Source organism: Tachypleus tridentatus, chromosome 12 (assembly GCF_004210375.1).
Source record: "Tachypleus tridentatus isolate NWPU-2018 chromosome 12, ASM421037v1, whole genome shotgun sequence".
NCBI classification, from domain to species: domain Eukaryota; kingdom Metazoa; phylum Arthropoda; class Merostomata; order Xiphosura; family Limulidae; genus Tachypleus; species Tachypleus tridentatus.
In genome coordinates this window covers 112,325,522-112,352,530 of record NC_134836.1, presented here as the reverse complement: position 1 = coordinate 112,352,530, position 27,009 = coordinate 112,325,522, and the positions used below count along the sequence as shown (strand labels likewise).

The following is a 27,009-nucleotide window of genomic DNA, read 5'->3' as shown; positions in this document are numbered from 1 at the left end:
CGTCTACGTGAATTGTTTATCGTAACAACAGCGTTGTAAGTGGTGTATATGTGTGTGTTATTATCCTTTCCATTGAAGCTATATATCTAAGTTACCACAGACGTGTAGTTTCATACAAGAAAAGCATTTTTAATATTTTAAAACACTTGTTACAATTTAAAAAAAGTTTATACGTGTTATTATAAAAGCGGTTGTGTAGACAGTTATTACACTTATCGTCTTATATGTATATTGATATATATATTTAGCTATATAGGTCACAAGGCCAACTAAAGTACGGATTGAAACTTGTTTTAAAATCTATCCAACTATTATCACTTCACTTGTTTGTGTACTTTTTATTACAGTATTTATTTTGTTTCCAATACTTCTCATAACAATTCTACGAATAACCAACGATTCATACTTTCCATTGAATTGTTTGTTCAGTTTTAATATGTTCGTGAAATGAACACATCATCTGTAAACTTTCAGTAGAGCCACATACCTGACAGTTACAACTTTTACAAAAGTTAAAACCACAATCACAAAGTTATAAAATGTAATCCAAACTTTGGCCCACAGATAAGTGTATAAAACTGACAAAATAGGGATTTCATTTTATAAGTGTATAAAGCTGACAGAACAAGGATTTGATTTTATAAGTGTATAAAGCTGACAGAACAGGGATTTCATTTTATAAGTGTATAAAGCTGACAAAACAGGGATTTCATTTTATAAGTGTATAAAGCTGACAAAACAGGGATTTTATTTTATAAGTGTATAAGTGTATAAAGCTGACAAAACAGGGATTTCATTTTATAAGTGTATAAGTGTATAAAACTGACAAAACAGGGATTTCATTTTATAAGTGTATAAAGCTGGCAAAGCAGGGATTTCATTTTATAAGTGTATAAAGCTGACAGAACAGGGATTTCATTTTATAAGTGTATAAAGTGTATAAGTGTATAAAGCTGACAGAACAGGGATTTCATTTTATAAGTGTATAAAGTGTATAAGTGTATAAAGCTGACAGAACAGGGATTTCATTTTATAAGTGTATAAAGCTGACAAAACAGGGATTTCATTTTATAAGTGTATAAGTGTATAAAGCTGACAGAACAGGGATTTCATTTTATAAGTGTATAAAGTGTATAAGTGTATAAAGCTGACAGAACAGGGATTTCATTTTATAAGTGTATAAATGTATAAAGCTGACAGAACAGGGATTTCATTTTATAAGTGTATAAAGTGTATAATGTATAAAAGTGACAAAACAGGGATTTCATTTTATAAGTGTATAAGTGTATAAAGCTGACAGAACAGGGATTTCATTTTATAAGTGTATAAAGTGTATAAGTGTATAAAGCTGACAGAACAGGGATTTCATTTTATAAGTGTATAAAGTGTATAAGTGTATAAAACTGACAAAACAGGGATTTCATTTTATAAGTGTATAAGTGTATAAAGCTGACAGAACAGGGATTTCATTTTATAAGTGTATAAAGTGTATAAGTGTATAAAGCTGACAGAACAGGGATTTCATTTTATAAGTGTATAAAGTGTATAAGTGTATAAAGCTGACAAAACAGGGATTTCATTTTATAAGTGTATAAAGCTGACAGAACAGGGATTTCATTTTATAAGTGTATAAAGTGTATAAGTGTATAAAGCTGACAAAACAGGGATTTCATGTTATAAATTTCTGATTGTGGCTTAATTCCCATTTCATTACCTTTTGTAGCTGGATCTGTAGTTCGTTTTGAAATTAGTAATTTTCAATATCCTTATTCATTTATTTTTTATGTTCTACTTGTATAAAGTATATAATTTACCATTAGAAACTGTCGTGTGTATATGTATATATATATATATATAAATTAGGTTTAAAATATATTTAAGTACGTGCATGATATGTTTACCATTTATATACAAAGCTCTCTCTATATATATTTTATATATGTATTTATATATCAAAAACGAATACCCACAGACCAGACAACTGAGCTGAAGAAATCCTGTAGTGATAGTCTGAGCTGTCTTGAGGCTGGCCCCACTGACATGATCTGGTTGTAGATGAAAAACTTGCTAATTTAGAAATTTTACAATTGTTATACTGGAAAAGTTAAATACCTTTTTAGCATATTATTAGTATATATGTGCGTAATATACTGTAACCAGTACTTTGAGTGGTCAATTTTTTTTTGCTTACAAATTCAACATGGTGTTTCAGTCAGTACATTAATTGTTTGAAAACTTTGATGTTTCGTCCTATAAGCACTATCATACTTGTTATTTTTTTGCAGTATATAACATTACACCTTTTATCGTTTATTGGGTAATTATGATTATTCATAGTGCTCTATATAACTAAAACTTTTCATCAGTAGTAAAGAGTTAATATTACATTTCTTTCCTATAAAATTACTGTTTTTCATCTAATATACAATAGTTCTTGCTTCTTAGCAGATATATAATTACTTTTATATATTTTCTATCTTAAGAGTTTGCCTGTGTTAGACAAGTAATGGTTTGGTTTGTCTCTGTTATATAGGAAGTATAACTACAGTTTTACTACTCTGTAAAAATAACCACCATTTTGACCTTCTGTGGTAGGTAATCTTCTGTTTTAGCATATAATCACTTTTATTCTTCAGGAGTAGATAATTGTTTTATTTTTTAGTTAATAGACTATATTTTCCTTTCTTGTAACAAATGGTCATTTGTTTTGCTTCATTCTTTTACAGCAGATATTCACTTTCATTTTGTTAAAAAAAATAACTATTATTTTTTTTAGTAGGTGTGTCCTGTTTTCTATTTCTTTAACATATAACTATTATTTTGGTTTTCTGTAATAAATGCAGTTTTTGTATTATGTAGCACACCAGCACTGATTTAGTTTGCTGTAGTAGTACTTAGTGTTTTATATTATTTTGTGATAAATAACTGCTCTTATATGTATCTGTAGCACAGAACCTCTGGTTCGGTCTTCTGTAGCACATTACTACAGTTTTTTTATTTAATAGATAACTGCTGTTCTGTTTATCTGTAGTACATTACTACAGACTTTTATTTAATAAAAAGCTACTGTTGTGTTTACCTGTAGCACATAATCTCTGGTTTGGTCTTCTGTAGTACATTACTACAGTTTTTTATTTAATAAATATCAACTGTTGTGTTTACCTGTAGTACATAATCTCTGGTTTGGTCTTCTGTAGTACATTACTACAGTTTTTTATTTAATAAATATCAACTGTTGTGTTTACCTGTAGTACATTATCTCTGGTTTGGTCTTCTGTAGTACATTACTACAGTTTTTTATTTAATAGATATCTACTGTTGTGTTTACCTGTAGTACATAATCTCTGGTTTGGTCTTCTGTAGTACATTACTAGTTTTTTATTTAATAGATATCAGCTGTTGTGTTTACCTGTAGTACATAATCTCTGGTTTGGTTTTCTGTAGTACATTACTAGTTTTTTTATTTAATAGATATCAACTGTTGTGTTTACTTGTAGTACATAATCTCTGGTTTGGTTTTCTGTAGTACATTACTAGTTTTTTATTTAATAGATATCAACTGTTGTGTTTACCTGTAGTACATAATCTCTGGTTTGGTCTTCTGTAGTACATTACTAGTTTTTTATTTAATAGATATCTACTGTTGTGTTTACCTGTAGTACATTATATCTGGTTTGGTCTTCTGTAGTACATTACTAGTTTTTTATTTAATAGATATCTACTGTTGTGTTTACCTGTAGTACATTATCTCTGGTTTGGTCTTCTGTAGTACATTACTACAGTTTTTTATTTAATAGATATCTACTGTTGTGTTTACTTGTAGTACATTATCTCTGGTTTGGTCTTCTGTAGTACATTACTAGTTTTTTATTTAATAGATATCTACTGTTGTGTTTACCTGTAGTACATTATCTCTGGTTTGGTCTTCTGTAGTACATTACTACAGTTTTTTATTTAATAGATATCAACTGTTGTGTTTACCTGTAGTACATTATCTCTGGTTTGGTCTTCTGTAGTACATTACTACAGTTTTTTATTTAATAGATATCAACTGTTGTGTTTACCTGTAGTACATAATCTCTGGTTTGGTCTTCTGTAGTACATTACTAGTTTTTTATTTAACAGGTTACCACTGTTGTGTTTATCTGTAGCACATAACCTCTTGTTTATTATTCTGAAGTATATAACTAGTGTTTTGGTATTTTCTAAGAGATATTTTTATGCAGGAAATAATTACTTTCGTCTCTTTGAAGAAATTAGTTGTTGTTTTCTAACAAAATGTATTAAAAATGTTTGGATCAACACTTGTTGATATGTGTTGGTCTCATTTTTTACCAGTTTTACCTCTTTAACAAATCATGAATCCTACCAACTTATCTTACATACAAAATATTGTGGTTTTGAGTTGTTTATATTCAGTCTATTGAATAATTACACATTGTCTAACATTTTGTTGAAGCACCTTTAATATTTATATTGGTCAAATTAGAGTATTTTAGTGATGGTTAAATTTCATACAAGAAAAACAGATTGCATGGGAATTGGAAATAGAAAGCAAATTTTAATTTATTTCTTTTGTAGCACTCATCAGATAGCAGTAACAAGCCACATTGGCCCAGCCCAGCTCTGTCCTCTCCAGTGTTTTGTGCTTCTCTGTTTCGGCCACAAGGCTGTATAATCCCACGTCTTACTGCTCCATACAATACAGCTTTAGCACTGTCACTACCATATAGAGGACATTCTCATCCATCAGTGAGTGTGTTTTGTTGGGCTCTATTTGTGTTGTGTTTTTTTCTAATTTTAATCTTTTTTTTTTCATCAGTAGTGTTTGGCAGACATAAACATCATATCCATTTAATATCATTACACTTCAGAGCTTTTGAATGCTTGACAAATATCAAATTTACTAGATTCTTTTGAACAGAAACTTAATATTACAAAGATCTCGTGTATTTCTTAAATATTCACAACCATTTTCTCTCTTTCAAACTGAGTATTTTATCTTAAAAACGCTATTCATCACACCAGTTTTTAACATTGTAAACTGTAGTGGACTATTAATTCTGAATTTTTCTTTTCCCTTACTAAAATATGCAATTTCAGTGAAGAAGTAAAATAATCTTTGAATGAACTACATGTTAAATGAATTGAAAAAGCAAACAAAATTCAATTCATATTCTTAAAGTACTGATAGATTTATTTAATAGCCGGAAAAACACAATATAACTTAAATTTGATTGTTTCTTTATTTATATTGTTTGCTCATACATATTTCTAATGTACGTACTAGGTTTAATAAATACAGGTTGTAGTTTTAGCACAAATACAAATTATGCACCAGTGATGAAAAGTGAAATTTATGATTTCTTTAATATAAAGACATAATTTATCTTGCATGGAACTGCTTTACTTTAACCCATCTTTCATTTCACATCTGTTAGTTTGGGAGTCATTGTAGAAAACTGTGATCTACAGGTTTCAAAAAAAAAAATTCAAGTTGCTTGAGTTTACATCAGTGATATTCTAACCCAAGATATCTTAACTATGAGCATTGTATTAATCTACATATTGTAAGCCAGTACTTGATGGTATGGTTAATCTGTAGATATTTAGAGTATTTAATCTGATATAATCAAGCATTCAAATAATGCAGAAAAATATATAGCAGTTGGAGAATGGGTGCAAAACATATAAACTTGGAGGAAAAAATAACTGTTAAAATAGCACCTGAAGGTGTTGAACACTTCCTGTTTCACTAAACCTCAAGTGAAAACTGTTAAACAAGTGACTGGAGAACAATAATGAAACGGGAGAGGACATTAAATGGTTAACCTCACATCATTATAAGCTGACTTAGTTCTCACAATCCATCCATGGATGGCTCATTGTAAATAAAGTAGTGATTTTACTTGTGTAAAACAAAACATGTATTTACATCTTATTTACCTGTATACTTTATATAATACACCAAACCACCAACAGGTGACAATATGTAAATATTGCTGTATTATTATAATATAATATTGTAATATAATTATTTTTATAGTACACATACTCTCATATATAATTTAACAACAAGCAATGTAACTTTCTAAACATCACATAAAACTCCATGAATGAAAACTGAGAGGTTTTCTCAGGCTAGCGTAGTTCATATGCCTTCAATTTTATATTTTTACAGTGTTTCTGTAGCTGGTATAAATTTTGTTTTGTGCTGTGCAATTGGAATGCATTCATAATTAACTACACTAAATTACTGTAATTCATTAATGATTTGTGATGCTGTTATTATTATCCATTTGTAGTTGTTACTGATACGTTAATAGTTCATTTTAAAATATTTATATCTATTATTATTCAAAGATTAAAAGTATCAATAAACCTTATTCAACAACTATTTACATATTAAATTGGAAATTTTTAAACTTATAGAAAACACTGGTTAAAAGGAAAAAAGTGTGTTATATAGATATTAATTATTATTTTTAATGTCCATTCCTATTGAACGTTTAGATAAATGCATACATCAGTCAAGTTAAGTATCACATACTTCATGGATAAGTTGTTAAGATTATAGATCAACAACTTATAAACCTTTTAAGGAACACACTGTACACTGAATAACTGTAAGAAACATTTTAATACATTCCATATTCCATATAATGCCTTAGATGAAGAATGTTTTCCTCAGCTTAAAATCCATTTCTTTAACTTTAATAATCAACATTTTGTTCAATCCACCTACACCCATAAGTGTTATACCAGTATTGTTTACCACAATATTGTTTGTTCAGTTTAACAACCTTAGATTAAGTTTTATTCTGTGTTTTATAATAGATCAGTTATTTTTAATTGTTTTATTTTTCACAGATTCCAATTACATAAGCAATAAATTAACATTATTTAAATTATTTCTAGATAAATGCAAGTTTTTGAATTATGTATAGAGCATTTATTATTTTGGCCACTTGTGTCCAGGTTAATTCTGCTTTCTCAAAAAAATTCAACTACCAATAATCATTTCTATTAATACTATATCAGTTGCTAAGGGAGGTAGTAAAAATTTTTTTCTTAAGTAACTATAGGCTTATTAGTCTTACATCAGTTGCGAGAAACATTTTGGAAAATCTCATAAAAGATGCTTTTTAAAGTCATTTAACAAAGTTTAGAATTTTATTGGATAGCCAGCATGGTTTCACGGAAGGAAAATTTTGTCCTGCAAATCTTTAAAAAGGTTACTGCCTGTATAGATGAGAGTGAAGGGTGTAGGTTTGGTGTAGCTGAATTTTTAGAAATAATTTGACAAGATGCCACACAAAAGGCTTGTAAAAAAAAAAAATCTCTGAAGGTGTTGGGGATAAGCTAGCAAATTGGATAAAAGAGTGGCTAAATGGAATAAAGCAGAGAATTGTTACAAATGGAGTTCAGTCAAACTGGATAGACAATGCTGCCACCTGCACGATATATGTACCAATCTTATTTATTTATTGTTATGCATTTTCTTCTAGTGTTTTTAACTTGAATCGAGTCTCACTTTGGGAAAATGGTAACGTTAAAATACAGTCATATTCCTCGAAATGTACAAAATATAAATGGATTATGTTTTTTTCACAACGAAAACTGTATAAAACTGACAGATCACACATGATTAAATAATAATGACTTTTTTAAATTACCTATGACAGCTTGCTGTGGAAGTTAAAACAAAAAGAGTAACATAGGGAACTGATATACAGGGTGGACCAAAAGTAATAGGACTATTGTACAATTCGATTATACCTATTTTCTTCCTTTTCAAAAACTCTATCGTCTAGAAGGTGTTTTCCCCTAATTATTTTTAAATACGTAATATAAAGTTTCCACATTTTGTAAACTTTAATGTTTTTTACAGACTTATTTTGATTGTTTCTTTTCGCCTCATTGTTGCAGAAAAGGAAATTACAAATAATTCTTAATGTTTAACCTAATCACTCAGTAGAGAAATGATTAGGGGTACTTAATTTTTTCTTGATTTAAATCCTTGATTTTATGAAATTTTTATAAGATACAGCTGGGCCACAATATGTAGCTACGTTTACATCAACTGTTCACCAATATGGTTTGTTTTCAACCCAAAGCTTGAAAATTGCGAGAAACGGTAACAATAATGTCTAATTTAAATGCTGTTTATGCAAGAATATTGTGAGTATCCACGTAGCATGTTACACACACACATATATGCTAGAATTTTAAAACCTATTCGTATCAAGGTTTTGACTGGGAAACAAAACTTTTTATAATCATGATTTTAAGCCCCATAGTGGCATATCTGCGGATTTGCTACGCTAGGAAACGGGTTTCGATACCCGTGATGGGCAGAGATTAGATAGTCCATTGTGTAGCTCTGTGCTTAATTCCAAGCAAACAAACGTACTTTCTAGGTTCATATTATTGAAGCAACGGGTTTGTTAAATCACTTTTCATATTTATACAGTAGAAACTATTTGTATTTGATTCATTAATAATAAGTTCGAAAGAAATATCATATGACAGAATAGAATGTTCTGGATTAAACTTTTCCTGGAACAGATTTTCCAGGTTTATCACATAGATGGCAGCACATGCACATTGTAACGTAGAGGTACATCAATTACAAAAATCCACTCGAAGCTGTACGCATCTTGCTTTAATTGTAGTTCAAGTGTAATCCAGTGTCTTGTTTTTTTGTAGTATAAATTTCGTCAAATGATTTTATGAAATACTGTCGAGACATAAAAATCCCGTGGTCATTCAGTCGGTGGGCGGTTAAAACTGAGCGTATTCTGCTCCCACATGTTACCATTTTCTGCCGGTGAGGTCAGGAGAAGGAGTTAATAAGTTCACGTATTCTTAATTACGTATGCGAGGTCATCAGAAAAAAATAATAATAAATAAATAAAGTTTGTTCGAAGTGTAAAGTGGAAAAGCCAACTATACAGCGAGTAGTGTGAAAAACACTGTTACGGAATGTAACAATTATTTGATTTGTCTTCGAGTCTGATTCGCTTACTCGGTATGTGCTAACCTATTGGACTGACTGCGGTGTGTGTGTATGCATGCGTGGCTGGTTCCGCACGGTGTGATCTTGGATTGTCATCACATACTGGCAACTCATATCCCTCTATAGGGCCGTAAAGTCTATAATCCCGAGTTGTTGCTAACGGACCATCCGTTTAAGCTGTACCGTTCTCACGAATGTATTTGGCCCGGTATAGTGAGGACGTAACGGTGGCAGACAGAAGTTGATTTTAAAGTTCATACCAGAATTGAAGTTAGCGAAGTTAAGACTCGTAATGTGTTGATTTTGTGAAATGTAGTCCTGAACATTCACTACTGACCTTCATTCATTACCAGAGATACTTACGAAGTACGTGTGTTAGGTTAAACCTCCATTCGACATGCAACCTTCATTCCAACAGTCTAGAAGTACTTACCGAGATACGAACGTCCAAGGTCGAAGGAATACTTATGGCAATTATTATTCCAGAAAGGTAAAATCTTTTCTTTTAACTGTCGAAAATACAGACTTGTAACAACCTTTCACGTATAAGCTGTGTATTGTACTGTACTGGCTGAGAGAACCAAAGTAATACCGTATCTATTTCACGTATTTTACCCACTTTAATCACAAATGGGTCAGAACTTTTTACAGTAATCATACTTGGTAAAATTTAGTACTGTTGCACCAATGTATGTTTCACAGCTCGTTTTAATTGTTACCGAAAGGAACGTGGCTGCTGAAATAGAGTTACGGATATAATTTTTTTCCCCTTCTTCTTTAAGGCAAGTTTTTATGTGGTCGAACGATGTAGCGGCGGTTGTACGTGTGTAAGTCTCGGCGAAGAAGTGTTAGTATACCACGCTCCTACAAGCCGTAGTTATCATGTATGGTGTATGCTAAATGAAACTGTATGTATAAATGTTCGTAATGTATCAGCCACTACCAGATTATTTAAGTATTTCATGTTTATATTGATGAGTTTAGTGACACTTTCAGTGTCGTAGGAAGTAATTTTGGGTATGGCTATCACCACATTATCAATTCCATGGGGGTCTGGGGGCATGATCCCTGATAAAGTTTTTCAACATGTGATACTACGAGATTCAGCCTTCCACCATTTTAGCTACAAACGCTGCAAAGACATAACGTAATGTATTAAAGTTAAAGAAGCGAGTTTTGTTACGTAAGTTGTAGAAAGTGGCCCAGGCTGTGGTCCTACTGACTTTTAGCACTTCCTTCGGCCCTGGATTTACCTTCAAATTTGGGAATGGGGGAGGGTAAAAGAGGAGCGATCTATGGTTCAAGGAAACAGACACAAAGAGGGTTTTCATTATTTATTTGTGGTTCATATTTGGATGTAGTTCTTTTTTGTTTTATTAATTATTGTAAAATAGTTTGGTTTGGTTTGTTTTGAATTTCGCACAAAGCTACTCGAGGGCTATCTGTGCTAGCCGTCCCTAATTTAGCAGTGTAAGACTAGAGGGAAGGCAGCTAGTCATCACCATCCACCGCCAACTCTTGGGCTACTCTTTTACCAACGAATAGTGAGATTGACCGTGACATTATAACGCCCCTACGGCTGGGAGGGCGAGCATGTTTGGCGCGACGAGGATGCGAACCCGCGATTGTAAAATAGACGTTATTGTAAACCAATATTGCCTGAATAAGTCGTGATGATAATGCAGATATTGGGCCAAGCCTGTATTAATTATTTTTAATTAGCTGTATAGATACATCTAGACTCATCTACTAGTTCTTACTCCGTCTCCTCGAGTCTTAACGTTTCCATGAACATTCGCTGTAGGGGGCAAAAGGGGTGCATGTCCCCAGTGGAAAATGAGAAACATAATTATTTCTTTATTCATTCAGTGTATGTATGTGACATTTTTATTAACTTCACAATTTCACGCTACTTTGATCTCTCCCCTTCTGCGGACGCCCTCGAACATTGCCCTTACAAATGGTTACAACTTTCTCTGTTCAACACTGTGGTTATTACTTGTAATAGTAGTTTTGTGTTCACTGTAGGAATTTGCTTCAAATTGCATGTGTGTATTCCGAAGCGTTAATTCAATAACTTCTATAGTTGTATTGTTCACTATTGGACAAATATAATTGTTGAAAATACACGTTATGACATATTACGAAAACGCGCTGATCACGCATCTTTTAAACACAATTTTAAAACTATAGCTACAGAAAAGAATGGGTAGGTATAGGCTTCTGACAAGAATGTGTTTTCATTAGGGTTTCTTTAATCATTCATTAACAACTTGTGCCTAAAACCCCATGCGCAAAAATTCGCGAATTTTTGCAGAGACCCGTTCGAAATGTTTAGCGCAGAGTGCTTGCAACATATGACGTCACCCTTCCTGTACTTGAAGGGTTAGCTATTACTTACGCACATGTTTTCTGTGGGAACGTCAGTACGGCTGTCGTTTTATAATAAAAATTACTTTTTATGTTTTTAATTAAAGTTTATCATGCTGGTCATGATACTATTGCATGAGAAATTTCAGAGACCATTATATGTAGTGTTTTTTGTTGTTGTTTTTTTAGTGTTTCGAATTTAGAAGTAAATGTTCAGACGTTGAGTTCGAAGTTCGAAACGTGAAAACAATAACTACAATTAATAGTCTGTGTAATCTAAATAACTTTGTTTTTTCTTTTCATATCGCTGTTTCATACGTAAATAATTGTGTTAAATATAGAGGCTACAAGTTTTGGTTCTCATTACACTAAAAAATTCCACTCCACCTTGTGTTGAATATTGTAAGTTGCGGTAATCATTTTAGCAGTTTTATTAGACTTTTAATAAAAGAATCAAATTGTGAATGATAATTTAGTACTTGGATCGGAGGTGGCCTCTAGTGGTTAGCGAGTCGTGATGTGAATCGAAGGGTGCAAAGTGCGAGATTTACCTGTCCCGAATTTTAAACTTTTCGACTAGTAGGAAAATAACTAGTCAGTAACACCCACCACCAGTTATTGGGATACTTGATTTGAACTGCTTGACTAGTAGGGAAATAACTAGTCAGTAACACCCACCACCAGTTATTGGGATACTTGATTTGAACTGCTTGACTAGTAGGAAAATAACTAGTCGGTAACACCCACCACCAATTATTGGGATACTTGATTTGAACTGCTTGACTAGTAGGAAAATAACTAGTCAGTAACACCCACCACCAGTTATTGGGATACTTGATTTGAACTGCTTGACTAGAAGGGAAATAACTAGTCAGTAACACCCACCACCAGTTATTGGGATACTTGATTTGAACTGCTTGACTAGTAGGAAAATAACTAGTCGGTAACACCCACCACCAATTATTGGGATACTTGATTTGAACTGCTTGACTAGTAGGAAAATAACTAGTCAGTAACACCCACCACCAGTTATTGGGATACTTGATTTGAACTGCTTGACTAGTAGGAAAATAACTAGTCAGTAACACCCACCACCAGTTATTGGGATACTTGATTTGAACTGCTTGACGAGTAGGAAAATAACTAGTCGGTAACACCCACCACCAGTTATTGGGATACTTGATTTGAACTGCTTGACTAGTAGGAAAATAACTAGTCAGTAACACCCACCACCAATTATTGGGATACTCTTGTCTAACCGAATAGTTGGGTTTTATCGTCATCTTTATGATGCACCCACGACCCCATAGAGCGGATCCCCTTTTTTTTTTATCGTTAACAGGACGCGATCGGACATTAAATTGCTAACCTTTAGACCACTCTCGGTTCACTTTCAGCTGTGGGTGTTATATAACTCAGTAATGTTATCTTATATTAATTCGAACTCTGAAATAGAACGCGAGTATTTAATGTTAATTCGTTTAGAAAGCAAAACAAGGCCTTTGGGACGGCGGGTGCTCCTGTCAGATTGCCTTAGTCAGTAACCCAACATTAGGAGTGGCGACAAGAAAAACGCTTATAGCAAAGCCATATCGGGCTATCTGTTGTGTCCAACGAAGGGAATCGAAGTCCTGATTTTAGCGTTGTAAGTACGAAGACTTACAACTTATCACTTCCCCACCAGGAGACAACTTTAATCAGTTGTCACAGAATATTAATCGTAGTTGACAGGTTCTTTTTTTTTTTTTTAATTTCGCGTAGCTGCACGAGAGCTATCTGCGTTAGCTGTCCCTAATTTAGCAGCAAAAAACAGTTAGTCGTGTTGGGATTGACCGTAACATTATGATACCCCCTCGGCTGAAATGGCAAGCATGTTTGGTGGAACGGGGATTCGAACCCGCGACTCTCACATTGCCAGTCAAGCGCCCTAACCACCTGGCTAGGGCCCGTAAATGACAGAGAAAGGGTCGATAGTGAGGAAGTTTACTTCTTCTTACTGGAATCCATTTACTTTGGTCATTCCGGTCTTAAATTTAATCGAACAAAGCTCCAAAACGTTAGCAGTTGTTTTGAATTACTTATAAACCAGCGTAGATATTTGTAGCGTGCATACTCGTATATCTGTTTAAATAAACGTCAGTGTGTCTGTTCCTTATGCGTTTCTACGTTTCTTGATCAATCAGCATCAAACTTGACATAGTGACATAGGATGCCATGAGGAAGGTCATATGGTGGGAACGAATTTCCCCCTCTAATTTCAGAAAGAAACCAGAAAAACACCAATGTTATATATTCTTCAGTGTTTAGAATGATTTGGTTTGTTTCGAATTTCGTCCAAAGCTACACGAGGGCTATCTGCGTTAGCTGTCCCTACTTTAGCAGTGTAAGAGTAGAGGGAAGGTAGCTAGTAATCACTACCCACCACCAACTTTTGGCTACTCTTTTACCAACGAATAGTGGGATTAACCGTTGCATTATGACGCCCCCACGGCTGTTTGGGTTTGGTGTGACGAAGTTTCGAACCCGCGACCTTCAGATTACGAGGCGAGTGTCTCAACCACCTGGCCACGTAATCATTATTCCTAAAATTGCTGAAAATAGGGTGTTTGTATTTTCAGTATTTGCACCTTTATGTATTTCTATTCTACTTTTAATGTTTCTCATGTCAAGAAAAAAATTGAATTTTGAAGAACAGTTTCTTATCCCTTGTTACAAATGAGTTTTTATTTCAGTCCAACTGGTTTATTTATAAAACAGCCAAAACAACAACAAGATTAATGTGAAGCTTCTTCCACCTTTTGTTTTCAAGGTGTTTAAACTTTCATTATGATTTCCATAACCCAGTGAGTGATAAGCGGTCATCTTTGTTGTATTACTTCTTGTTACTAGTGCTAATCATTTGATTATGCTGGACTGAATGTTAAGACATTTAGGTCTGTTATTATTTTTGATATTGTATTATTAATTATTATGGTACCATAAAGAAAGGTGTGGAATAGAACCGGCCGAAAAATAAAAACTTGTTTTATATATACTGGAGGAAGTAACGTTTTTACAACCAAAACATATAGCATGTTATGAAGACAAATTGGGAAAAATGTGTGTTTGTTTTTGTTATCCGTATGTTTTTTTAAGATATAAAAATAAGATGTTTAAATGTAAGAGGTTTTATCTTTTGAAAATCATTTAATTGAAACTTAAAGAATAAAACTAACGTAACAATTTTACACGTTTTTACAGGAGATCAGTTGACTTTGGTTTGATTTCACCCGCCTTTATCTTGATTAATACTACAAAGCCTGTAGCGAAGGTTTTTCACGTAAGCTCCTTAAGAGAGGGGGTTGGTGTTAGTTTATTTCTCTATATTGATTGTCGAGCTGGGTAAAGCATGACTGTGATGGAACCTATGGATGGCTATTAAAGTTTCGGTTTTATTGTTCCGCAGAGGTAATTTGTAAACGCTGTCCTAGCGGTCAGTGTTTAGCGTTACAATCAACAACCCACTCTATCCAACGTATAGTGGTATATTGACTTGCTCTTTATTGTTATTGGGCTAGTCAAATACGACGTATTAGTTGAACTTGTTGATGAATGTTTAGCTCAATAACTGAGCCTCATGGTGTGTTTTCACTAAAATACACAAAGTGCTGCTGATTTTATGCACTCCAGAAAGTGAAACGGCCTTTCTTGATCCTTGGAGTACATGTCCTGATTATTTAATCAGTGTGTCACATAAAGTGTTGTTTGGGTTTTTAAATGTCAGACTCCACACTTTATAAAAACGATTCGTATATGGTAATTGGGTACATATCGCTGCACGTATAAGCTGTAACGCCACGAGAAACTTTTTAGCATCCATATGTATTATACATAATGTATTTCTGACCACTCGACGGGAATTACCACCAAAGATAAACTTAGAACGGTAGGAATATGTCGCGGTCATTTTTGAGGATGGTGTTAATGTAGCAAGATCATTAAATGATATAAAGTCAAAGGTCAAAGCATGTCAAAGAGGGGTGTTTATAGCATCAACAAAATACGAGAGTATCCTCCTCACACCAATCCGTAACAACTTTCTCGTCGACAGAGTAAAGGTTGCGGTTACGAAAGAGAGGACCTTCCAGTCCAAAAAGCCACTGTGAAGAAACTTGGACATGGTAGCATTAACACGTATTTCGATGTTGAAAACCTCACTGCGAATTAGGAATTAATAAAAAACGGCTGCATTTTATTTTATTTCTTTCATACCTTTAAATAGTATAACTGTTTTTATTTATTAATGATTTTATTTTCATAATTTAAGTTACTTTGGTAAGAAGTTATCAACAATTGTATAACAATCAACAAGGATATAAAGTTAAGGCGGGCTTACAAACTCGCAGCCTTACCTCAAAATAAACAGCTGTTTTCCCAAGAAATATGACTGAGTGAAATTATATCAGTCCTTTTGGATTGACCAGGTGGATAAAGCACTCGATTCATAATCCGAAGGTCGCGGGTTCGGATCTCCGTCACACCAAACATGCTCGCCCTTTCAACCGTGGAGACGTTATAATGTGACGGTTAATCCCACTGTTCGTTTGTAAAATAGTAGCCCAGGAGTTGGCGGTGGGTGGTGATGACTAGCTGCCTTCCCTCTAGCCTTAAACTGCAAAATTAGGGATGGCTAACGCAGATAGCCCTCGTATAGCTTTGCGCAAATTTCAAACCAAACCAATCATTTTGGATCAAATATTTGGCAAGTCCATCATGCCACGTCACGAAACTTGAAGTTTTGTTGTTTTCAACTCGTTCTTGTAAGTAGAATTCCACGTGTAGTAGACATGCGCAGTCTTTGGGAAGTTTGTAAAGATAACGTGGACCAAGACTGACCTCGCTGTTCTTCGCAGAAGCTTGTTGCAATGGAAGTTTGTGTGTTGAGCAATTTGTATAATCATGGTCGTCAGACTGAGAACGAGCGGTAATTGAGGAAGTTGTTCCAGTGGCAGCACAGAACCCGAAATGTTCTTGTAAAATAGGTTAACACTCCTACGAAAAGACGTTTCTAGTCCTGATTTCTCCAAGCCCGTTTCCCTGGCTGTGGTTTCGCTAGATAGTAGATAGGGACAGTGGGAATCTCGTTAATCCATTCATTAATGGATTTAAATGGCAATTTCATTTAAATACAAAATTATTAGCTTAATATTAATAACCTTTCAAGTTGCTCTGGGGCCTATTAGGCCCCACTTTTCGTAGGAGTGTTAATCTTATTATGCAGATAAGGTGATTTTCTCATCTGTGCAGCGGAGCATACTCTCCAAAAGCCTGAGGACTAATCAAGCGTTGCATGACATATCTGAATAAAATGTAACGTTGCTGTCACAACTTACGAGTCTGTGTTAATTAATGGATTGGTTAACCATTAACATTCCACCGATTATAAATCGGCAAAATTCGGAGCTTCCACTTCTCCAGTAACTAACTGTAAGTTGTGTAATTATACGATTAGGTCTGAGTTTCGTTATGGTCACGTATACAAAAATTAGCCAAAACTGCTATACAAGCAAACTGTATTTGTTAACAGACACTTGAATGACACAACTGTACAAGTCATCAATTTTGTTTTAAACTTGTTTAGGATTTATTCACATACGCACCTACTACGTTTGTCAATTTAACACACGTACACCTGGTACTGAAAGGCAAAGCACTTTTGCTGTTCGCGATTGGCTAATCTATTATGACTATCTAAACCCTTCCAAGACACGAGAGAACGAGTTTTTATTTTTTTTACTGAGATTTCGTACACGATGTGATCAGAAAACACATTCTTCTCCACGTGGATGTTACATAATCGATAGCAAATCAATTAATTATCAGTTTATGTGTTTGGTATTTTAAATATTTTAAAGAACTTTAAAACTAGTTGTATAAAATATATTCAATCTGAGGATTGCAGATTCGAATCCCCGTCACACCAAACATACTTCTCTTTTCAGCCGTAGGGGCGTTATAAAGTTACGGGCAATCCCACTATTCGTTGGTAAAAGAGTAAACTAACAATTAGCGGTGGATGGTAATGACTAGCAGTTTTCTCTCTAGTCTTTTCACTGCTAAATTAGGGACGGTTAGTGAAGATAGCCCTCGTCTAGCTTTGCGCGAAATTAAAAAACAAACAAACATGTATTTGACTATTATTTTCTCCATCGAAAATAATATTTAACTAGCAACTTGTGTGTTATTTGTTCAGATGTAGCTCGTTAGCCAAAGACAAAAAAAAAATCACAAAATGAGTTTTTAAAAGTACGTTCGTTTATTAGCCATCCACGTGTAACAACCTACAAACATAGGATTTTTTTAAAGGGTTAATTTAGTAACTATTTATGTTAGTAGTAGGTTTGAATATTCTTTGGGCTGTACTTAGTTATATTTTTACAAACCTAATATTTTGCATTTTCTAAACTTGATTAAAAAAAAAAAGACATTTGATATATGTGTGTGTCAAAAACAGTTACAAATATTTTACGTACTGTTGTTCGCCCAATTACCTTTTTTTTTGTATTACTGCCTTTCGATGATCGACGTGTGTCCTATTGTAAACACCTATTGGTCCTTGCTAAAACAAGCGTATTTATGGTAACGAGAAGACGAACTTTTATGACACTGTAATTGGTTTATGTAACCTGGAAATACGGTATTACTAACACTACTTGTGCTGTCATCCAAAATATATAACACAATAAAAACCTTTTCTCAACTTTAAGTGACTGGACATTTGATATAAAAAAGACAGTCTTGACTCATCCCCCTTTTATTGGCATCTTACGTGTTTATTTGTTAAATCTATAGCTGCACAAAGGGATATATATATATAACTTGTGCCTACTGCATGGATCGAACCCAAAACTTTAGATTTGTAAACCCTTAAGTTTACCACTGATTCACCATAGGGCTGGGTACTAATCTAATTGATATTTTGTTCATGTACATTTTTAAAGGCCCGGCATGGCCAGGCGAGTTGAGCTGTTCGATTCGTAATCTGAGGGTCGCAGGTTCGAATCCCCGTCGCACCAAACATGCTTGCCCTTTCAGCCGTGGGTGCGTTATTATGTGACGTTTAATTCCACTATTCGTCGGTAAAAGAGTAGCCCAAGAGTTGGTGGTAGGTGGTTGTGACTAGCTGCCTTCCCTATAGTCTTACACTGCTAAATTAGAGACAGCTAGGGAAAACAAACAAACATTTTCGAAACTTTAACGGTTCCACTTGATAAAAGTGTTTTTATGCTTGTTGTAAAAGCTGAGATTCGTTAATTTTAACATTTATTAATATAATTACATAAACTACATTTGTGTCATATGGCTGTTAGCTTTGTGTATGTGTAATATAATACTCATTTATTGTCTACTTTCACTGTAATTATGTTGAACGACATAAACTTGTAAAAAGTGTGTTTTTTTTATTTCGCGCAAAGCTACACGAGGGCTATCTGCGCTAGCCGTCCCTAATTTAACAGTGTAAGACTAGAGGGTAGTCAGCTAGTCAACACCACCCACCGCCAACTTTGGGCTACTCTTTTACCAACGAATAATGGGATTGATCGTAACATTATAACGCCCCCACGGTTGAAAGGGCGAACATGTTTGGTGCGACGGAGATTCGAACCCGCGACCCTCAGATTGCAAGTCGAATGCCTTAACCCACTTGTCCATGCGGGGCACAAGTGTGAAATATCTGACAACCGTATTAAAATGTTAATGTAATCATTACGATTAATTATTTTTGTGATATTTTTGACATCCGTTCACCAGTTGTTACTGTTTGAAATTGTTCCATTTGAACGTCTTAGCTTCCAAAGAGTATACAGTGCTATCTGTGTTCAGTATATATAAATGTGTTTATGCTTCGTGAAAACATATCGTGTAGGCGTTGAAAGTTTATAAACAAGATTTAACTGAGAAAATATGACAAAACATAAGCCAAGTAACAACGTACGACATGAAAGTTTTTTTAGGAAGTTTGGCAATTTTATTCCACAATGACAAGAGTTACATCTACATAATTCAGTGGATATCACATCATTAACTTTTAATAACAGACTTTTATTATTATTATCTATGAATTATGTTTTAGAATAATTTATAAAGTTTAAGGCAGCGAACAACTTTGATGGATTATCATTGGCGCGTGTCTCTCTTTAAAACAAAATTCGTCAATGATCCCTGAAGAAGTAAACATGTTTGAATTTATTTTTTTCTCTCTTTATATTATAAACTGTTTAAAACTTCATCCGTATTTGATAAATACAATTCCCGTCTAATTTGCCCCCAACCCCAGTGGTACAGTAGTATGTCTGTGAACTTACAACGCTAAAACTCAGATTTCGATACCTGCGGTAGGCAGAGTACGGGTAGTCACTTGTGTAGCTTTGTGCTTAATTACGAAAAACCACAACTCGTCTAACTTGTCCACCGAGTTGGGTAAATTTGTAATTATAATAAAATAAATGAAGTATTTCGTGTCTCGAATGTAGCGAGAGAAAGAAAAGTTAACAATGGTTAGACGAAACAAAATAATATGTTTCTTAGATGTTGTTTTTTAATTATATAACAATAGTACTCGTGTTTTTCAGATATTTGCGCAAAATTACACGAGAGACATCTCAACCAGTCGTTGTTGATTTTGAAATGACCGACCAGAGCAGTGGTTCTCAAACATTTTGGGCTCGTGTCCCACTTTTTGTTTTATTTTTTTTAATTACAAACCGAGGCCTCATTTTAAAAAAATCTAATGTAAAAAAAAATCACATTTTGAAAACTTACCATTTAATGCGAAGGATGTAACTGAGGAATATATGGTAAAATTTTTTTCAGTGTTAAGGGAAGAAAATACTGGTGAGTCTGTGTAAGTAGAGGGTGAAGTACATAAGTGAGGATAGTAGTATGTGTATGTACGTGGTAAACTTATATAGAGCGAGGATAGTAGTATGTGTATGTACGTGGTAAACTTATATAGAGTGAGGATAGTAGTATGTGTATGTACGTGGTAAACTTATATAGAGTGAGGATAGTAGTATGTGTATGTACGTGGTAAACTTATATAGAGTGAGGATAGTAGTATGTGTATGTACGTGGTAAACTTGTATAGAGTGAGGGTTGTAGTGTGTGTAGGTACGTGGTAAACTTATATAGAGTGAGGATAGTAGTGTGTGTAGGTACGTGGTAAACTTATATAGAGTGAGGATAGTAGTGTGTAGGCAACGCGGCAAACCTATAGAGTGATGATGTAGTGTGTGCAACGCGGCAAACTTATACAGAGTGATGATAGCAGTAGTGCAGGCACGCGGCAAACTTGTATACAGAGTGAGGGTTGTAGTGTGTGCAGGCAACGCGGCAAACCCATACAGATGATGATAGCAGTGTGTGTAGGCAACGCGGCAAACCCATATAGATGAGGATAGTAGTGTGTGCAGGCACGCGGCAAACTTATATAGAGTGATGATAGCAGTGTGTGCAGGTACGCGGCAAACTTATATAGAGTGAGGATAGCAGTGTGTGCAGGCACGCGGCAAACTTATATAGAGTGATGATAGTAGTATGTGTATGTACGCGATAAACCCATATAGAGTGAGGATAGTAGTATGTGTATGTACGTGATAAACTTATATAGAGTGATGATAGTAGTATGTGTATGTATGTGGTAAACCTATATAGAGTGAGGATAGTAGTATGTGTATGTACGTGGTAAACTTATATAGAGTGAGGATAGTAGTATACGTACGCAACGCGATAAACCTTATATAGAGCGAGGATAGTAGTAGTGTGTATGTACGTGGTAAACTTATATAGAGTGAGGATAGTAGTATGTGTATGTACGTGATAAACTTATATAGAGTGAGGATAGTAGTATGTGTATGTACGTGATAAACTTATATAGAGTGAGGATAGTAGTATGTGTATGTAAGTGGTAAACTTATATAGAGTGAGGATAGTAGTATGTGTATGTACGTGGTAAACTTATATAGAGTGAGGATAGTAGTATGTGTATGTACGTGGTAAAATTATATAGAGTGAGGATAGTAGTGTGTGTATGTACGTGGTAAACTTATATAGGGGATGTTACAGTTTTTATTATTTTTTATATTAATTGCACCGTGTACTACCAAAATTAGCTCCACCAGTGAAGTCAGCTAATTGGCATCGTTCATCGCCAGTTCTTGAGCTACTGGAATGTTATTCTCAATTACATTACGAATCCATGACGCTAAACTACGGAACGCGATATTTTATTTGATTTTGTTTTGCGGGGGGAGTGGTGTTGATGGAACATGAATTATAAAGCCTTGAACCCATATCCCGGATGTAATAAGATGGAAAACTGTTTATTGTCAAAAAATATAATTTTTATATTGTTATTGTATTCACCAAATAACGTGAAAAAACTACAGTGTTAAGACCAGAAAACGTATTGGAGATACGTATTATATTGAAAAGTATTATTACACTTTTTGACATGAGAAATTTAACGCGTAGTGTTACATATCTACTTCCGTTTGAAGGGTTACACCGGTACTATCACGTTGTTATGGTTACTGCTTATATTGACAAGACAATGATGGCTACGGTGTATTTGACAGTGGAGGTATTAAGGTGTTATGAAACACTAATTTCCAGTTGATATTTATTTTCGTTACCAAGATCGTACAAGTTAAAACATTTTATGTTTTAAGATCGTATAAAATCAATCCTCCACAGCCCTCTCACGCGTTAGTTCCGTGTGTGCTTTAACAATGCACATCTGAAATGCCATTTTCTATTGTGCTGAAAACTTCCATTGCTGTGTTAAACGCCTGAATGGCTTTTACAATAGCACACGTCCCGCAGAGGCCTAAAACATGAACTTACATTGTAGGTTTTAGTTATTTTACTAAATAATAACTATTAAAATAATTCATAAGGACATACATTTATGGAAGGTCCAAGACCTTAGGTTTGTTTCATTTTTCCTCATTTTACGTCAAACGCAAAATATGATGATCGGTAGGTAACTTTGTCCACTTTGTACTATGAAAACGTTAACATTTCCTCGTGGTTTTCAATATTTTTCCATATGTTTTATCATCCTAATTTTTACTCAAGTTTGATATATCTTACTCCTCCGTTTCAGAAAGTTAGTTATTATTCTGTGGTTTTTTTCTTTCTGGTATAGACTATCAGCTTTTTGAAACTTCCGAATTTTGTTACATTACTGACATTCTAAAATTTCCATTTGATATTTTCACTTTCAGTCGGTGTTCACAAGCAACACTTTCCAAACCCAGTGAAATTTACTACTGAATTTTAAAAGCCTCTATTATTCTCATTTCCAACATAGAACCGTCTGTTGTTGGAAAAAAACCCAACAAAAAACGTACAGAGTTCATTGTTTACCCTAAATTAAAAACCTGTCCATGTCCTTTGCCAACAATAACATATCGAGAATACGTGATCAGTTTTAACAGCCCCAACTGATCCTCGATGATTTGTTTTGCAGTGATGAAAGCGGACAACAAATACGAGTTGCTTCTAATACGCACGTGACACAATAGCTAAAATACGTTGACCAGTTTGCTGTGTGCCAGTAGCGCATGCGTATTCCACAGTGGCTCTTTATAACATGAAACTACTGTGGAATTTCATTTCTGTGCTTCAGTCAGACAAAACGAAAAATTCACCCACGAGAAATATCTCGACATCAGGCTTAAGAATGGCAATACGGTGTATCTAAACCAGGCTTGCTTACGTGTTCTTCCTCAAATTTTGGATTTCGGAGTGCGAACTTGGAGATTAGTTCATCCTCATCGTACAAGTTCGCTGTATTTATAACTGAAATGATTATTAGTAAAACTATATACTTGTCGAAAGGAAATATATGAAACAAGGAGAGAAAGTAAGGGTTTGATGTATTCTAATAAAATTATTTGACACATTAATAATAAATATATTAATGTTAACCCTGTAATACTTTTCATGGTATAAAATTACAAGTTACTATCACGCACAAAAATGATTAAACCCGTGTTTCACTCTTTTTTTCTCATGTAATGCAAAGCCAAATAGATCAGATGTATTATAGTAGTTAGCTGTGTCCAGTGGAAGATTTAAGGTTGTGTGGGCCTTGTGGTTAACAATTATTGTAGACCCCACTTCCCATGTGATGTTACATAGAATAAAATTATCAGTGGGCCCCATTAAGACCATGGGCCCTGGGGCTGAGTCCACTCTAGCCCCCATTTAAATACATCATTGAATGTGCGCCTTTGTTTGTACCAACTCCAGCTGTGGGGTGTTATAATTGTGTCAGTCATTCCTGTTGTTCTGAGTCACTTATAAGTAACCATGTAATGGGTGATGGGTGCTGCTCCCTGGTTTATAGCTTATTTGTAAAATAAGGATGTTTAAGCCTGAAGTTGAAGGACCTGAAGTGGATTTTTATCCCATTAGTCAGGTTTAAAATGCCAATATCAAAGTATGACCAGACATATACTTATAAACAAATACTGTACTTAAAAGTGTATATGCTACTTTTAAAATTTTTATCACGTATCATTTTTAAGAATTGAAAACACTTTATATTACATTTTACCAAAGTCCAGTGTAAAAACCAACAAACCCTTTTTTTATCAGCTGTAACAATCGGTATGTCATAATTTTTATTCTCATAATATTTATGACACTTTTCAACATACAACATATCAATAATTAAAAAACCTACTTCTTTCAGATGGTTTTAAAACACAGCTGTACATATTGCAGTATTTAAATTCTTTAAAGGATTTTCACTACTATTTACTGAACTTGTATTTTTGTTGCTATAATTAGTGGCACATTTAGGTAGGGGCTCAGTCTTAATGGGGTCCATTAATAATTTTATTATATGTAAAATTACATGAGGTGTAGGGCCCACAAAAAATTATTACCCCCTGAGCCAACACAATCTTAAATCTGCCACTGGCTATAGGACTTTGTAATATATAATCATGCACATAAAAGGCACTATCTGTTATTTATTGGTGCCAGCCACTGAAGGTGGCCTTTATCATGGCCCTCTTATCTCCCACCACATCTAATTCTAGGCATTGGATCTACAGATCCTCCACTGCCTTGAAGAACCATAAGTCTGATATGGACTGCAGATGTTGTAATCACACCATCTTCTTGTTAATAATTAATCCTTTTCTCTTTATTTATGCCTCTTCACATTAAGCCTTCCAAGCTATTTTAAAACATGTGGGAGGTAAAGAGAAAATGATTTTCTAAAAACTCCTTTTATATTTGATTCCAAATCTTTGTTTTGGGCCAAATAATTTTAAACCAAAATTACTCTCATGCTTTTGTTTGTAGAAGTTGACCAGTTAAAACATAATACAGAGCTGACTTGTCTAATTGTAAGTTGTTTTGCTCACCTTTTGTTACTGCTTTTTGTGTTTATATTTTAAACTATCCTAAAAACCAGATTGTTCAAAGATATTAAAACAAATCTACTTCTATTTATTGGTTTATAAAATGTGGTATATATTTTTGTTTGTCACAATTCAAGGGCTATTTTTGCTAGATGTCTCTGATTTTGCAGTGAAAAACTACAAATTAGTTAGTACTACCCACTGCTAACTTTTGAGTTGCTCTTGTTAAACTGAATAGTAGAATTTAACATTGCTCTTACAATATATGCATGACCCTGAAGTGGAGAGCATGGTTCTTAAAATCTTTTTGATTAGGAAATGGACAAGAACCATGGAACTTAAAATGTAAAGTCCAGTTCTGAGATGTGCTAGTCCATGTAGTTTTGAACTTTGATATCCATTACTTTAATAAGTGGGACTGTTGTAAGATCAGTTTTTATGATGGAAAGGATTCCTTTTGATAATTTAAGACAAGGAAATACTTTTTATATATTACTAAGCCACGGAAAGTAACTTTTTTTTACTCCCAGTTACAGCACAAAGTCTTTTGATATTTAAAACTCAGAATTAAGCAATTAAATTTGTATTTGTATTTTGAATCAAAATGTCCAACCACTGACCAGAAGAAAGGCAACAAATCAGCAGCACCCTACCACTCACCATTTGGACCAACAGATTCACTATAACTCTCATATTGCACCCACAGCTTAAAGTGAAGGCAATATTTAGCAGTGTAACAAAGATTTAAACCTGGCTTGTAGCTATTCCAAAGGGCTAATGTGTGCCCTATGTTGAAAAAATGGCACTCATTTTGATGAAAGCATTTCACACTTATGCAAAGTTAATGTTCTTGAAACATTTTTACCAGAGCCATTTACAGAGCTTTATTGTAAAAAAAAATGTTTACTTGGTCATGAAACATGTTGAGGAGAAATATTAAACCTTGATGCACATTATTTCAACACTAGTGACCTATTTTGAAACCATATTTGCTTTTAATATCACAAACACATACTAGAACAGGGGTTCCCAACTGGTGGGTCGCGACCCCCAGGGGGTCTCAAAGCCTTGGCAGGGGAGCCGTCAAGCCTTGGCAAGGGAGTTGCATAGCCTTGTTAGAAGTAGCTTGGGATAACATTAATTGTATTTCATCAATTACATTTTCAAGTCGTGAGTGCCAAAAGGTTGGAAACCCCTGTACTAGAATAAACATCATATCAAGCATTATAGCTGCATTTTAACTCTGTGTTGTAAATAAATTTACACTAAATTACTGTAGCTGAGCATAGTTACTGAATAGCAGTTGAAGTAATATGTTATTGCTTAAGAGAAAGTTTAGACAGAGGGCAATGTATTTGAAAAGGATTTTTGAATAGACTTATCTGTCTAGTAAGTTTTGTTTTGGATTATTTTTGAGCTGTTACTTCTACATCTGTGGTAACAGTTTGAAACAAAGAAATGTGCAAGCTGTTTAACTGTGGTTGTTACTCTTTGACATTATTATACACTCAAATTGAAAGTTCCAACTTGAGTAGTACATTACATACACAAGGGATGAACAGACAGGTCAGAGACCTTTAGGATTCAAGTATACCCATTCATAGTTTTTTACCACTGACCAGCAAAGATATTGTTCTGTTCTTTGGACAGTGTAATGGAATTTAATGTAACTTTTTGTCACATGCCAACATTCAAAACTGTGGAGAGAGTTCAATGGTAACACATGATCTTCTCCTTTGTTCCATAATCTGGCATGGTAACACATGATCTTCTTCCTTTGTTCCATAATCTGGCATGGTAACACATGATCTTCTTCCTTTGTTCCATAATCTGGCATGGTAACACATGATCTTCTTCCTTTGTTCCATAATCTGGCATGGTAACACATGATCTTCTTCCTTTGTTCCATAATCTGGCATGGTAACACATTATCTTCTTCCTTTGTTCCATAGTCTGGCATGGTAACTATTATAGCACACCCAGCCTGTTATTTGTGTATATCTGTGAAATGCTTTAATGGAAGGAACTTGTTCACAAGTAGCAACATGTGTTTAAAGTACACTTATTTTGACATATAATGGATGCATAATTTTACCTAACATGTTACTTATTCCTAGAATGGTGATCTATATTACAAAGCTTTAATGTTGCAGGATACTCCATATGAATATGGACAATGACTTTCTTTAGGTTGGCAAC

General features: G+C 34.2%; 1 protein-coding gene across 8 annotated transcripts in view; it reads left to right on the top strand.

Annotated features, from left to right (window-relative positions):
- The window catches only part of LOC143234357 (protein alan shepard-like), a 130,153-nt gene that overhangs the window by 43,731 nt on the left and 59,413 nt on the right, over window positions 1–27,009 (top strand). For 4 of the 8 annotated variants that reach the window (XM_076471653.1, XM_076471656.1, XM_076471655.1 and 1 more), the window contains one exon: window positions 4,582–4,752. The exons of 2 other annotated variants lie outside the window; for them this stretch is intronic. In XM_076471653.1, coding sequence (XP_076327768.1) covers window positions 4,582–4,752 — 171 coding nt within the window. Of the gene's footprint in view, window positions 1–4,581; window positions 4,753–8,650; window positions 9,510–23,264; window positions 23,298–27,009 lie in introns of those variants that run through there. 2 more of the 8 variants (XM_076471657.1, XM_076471660.1) reach the window with 2 other exon arrangements.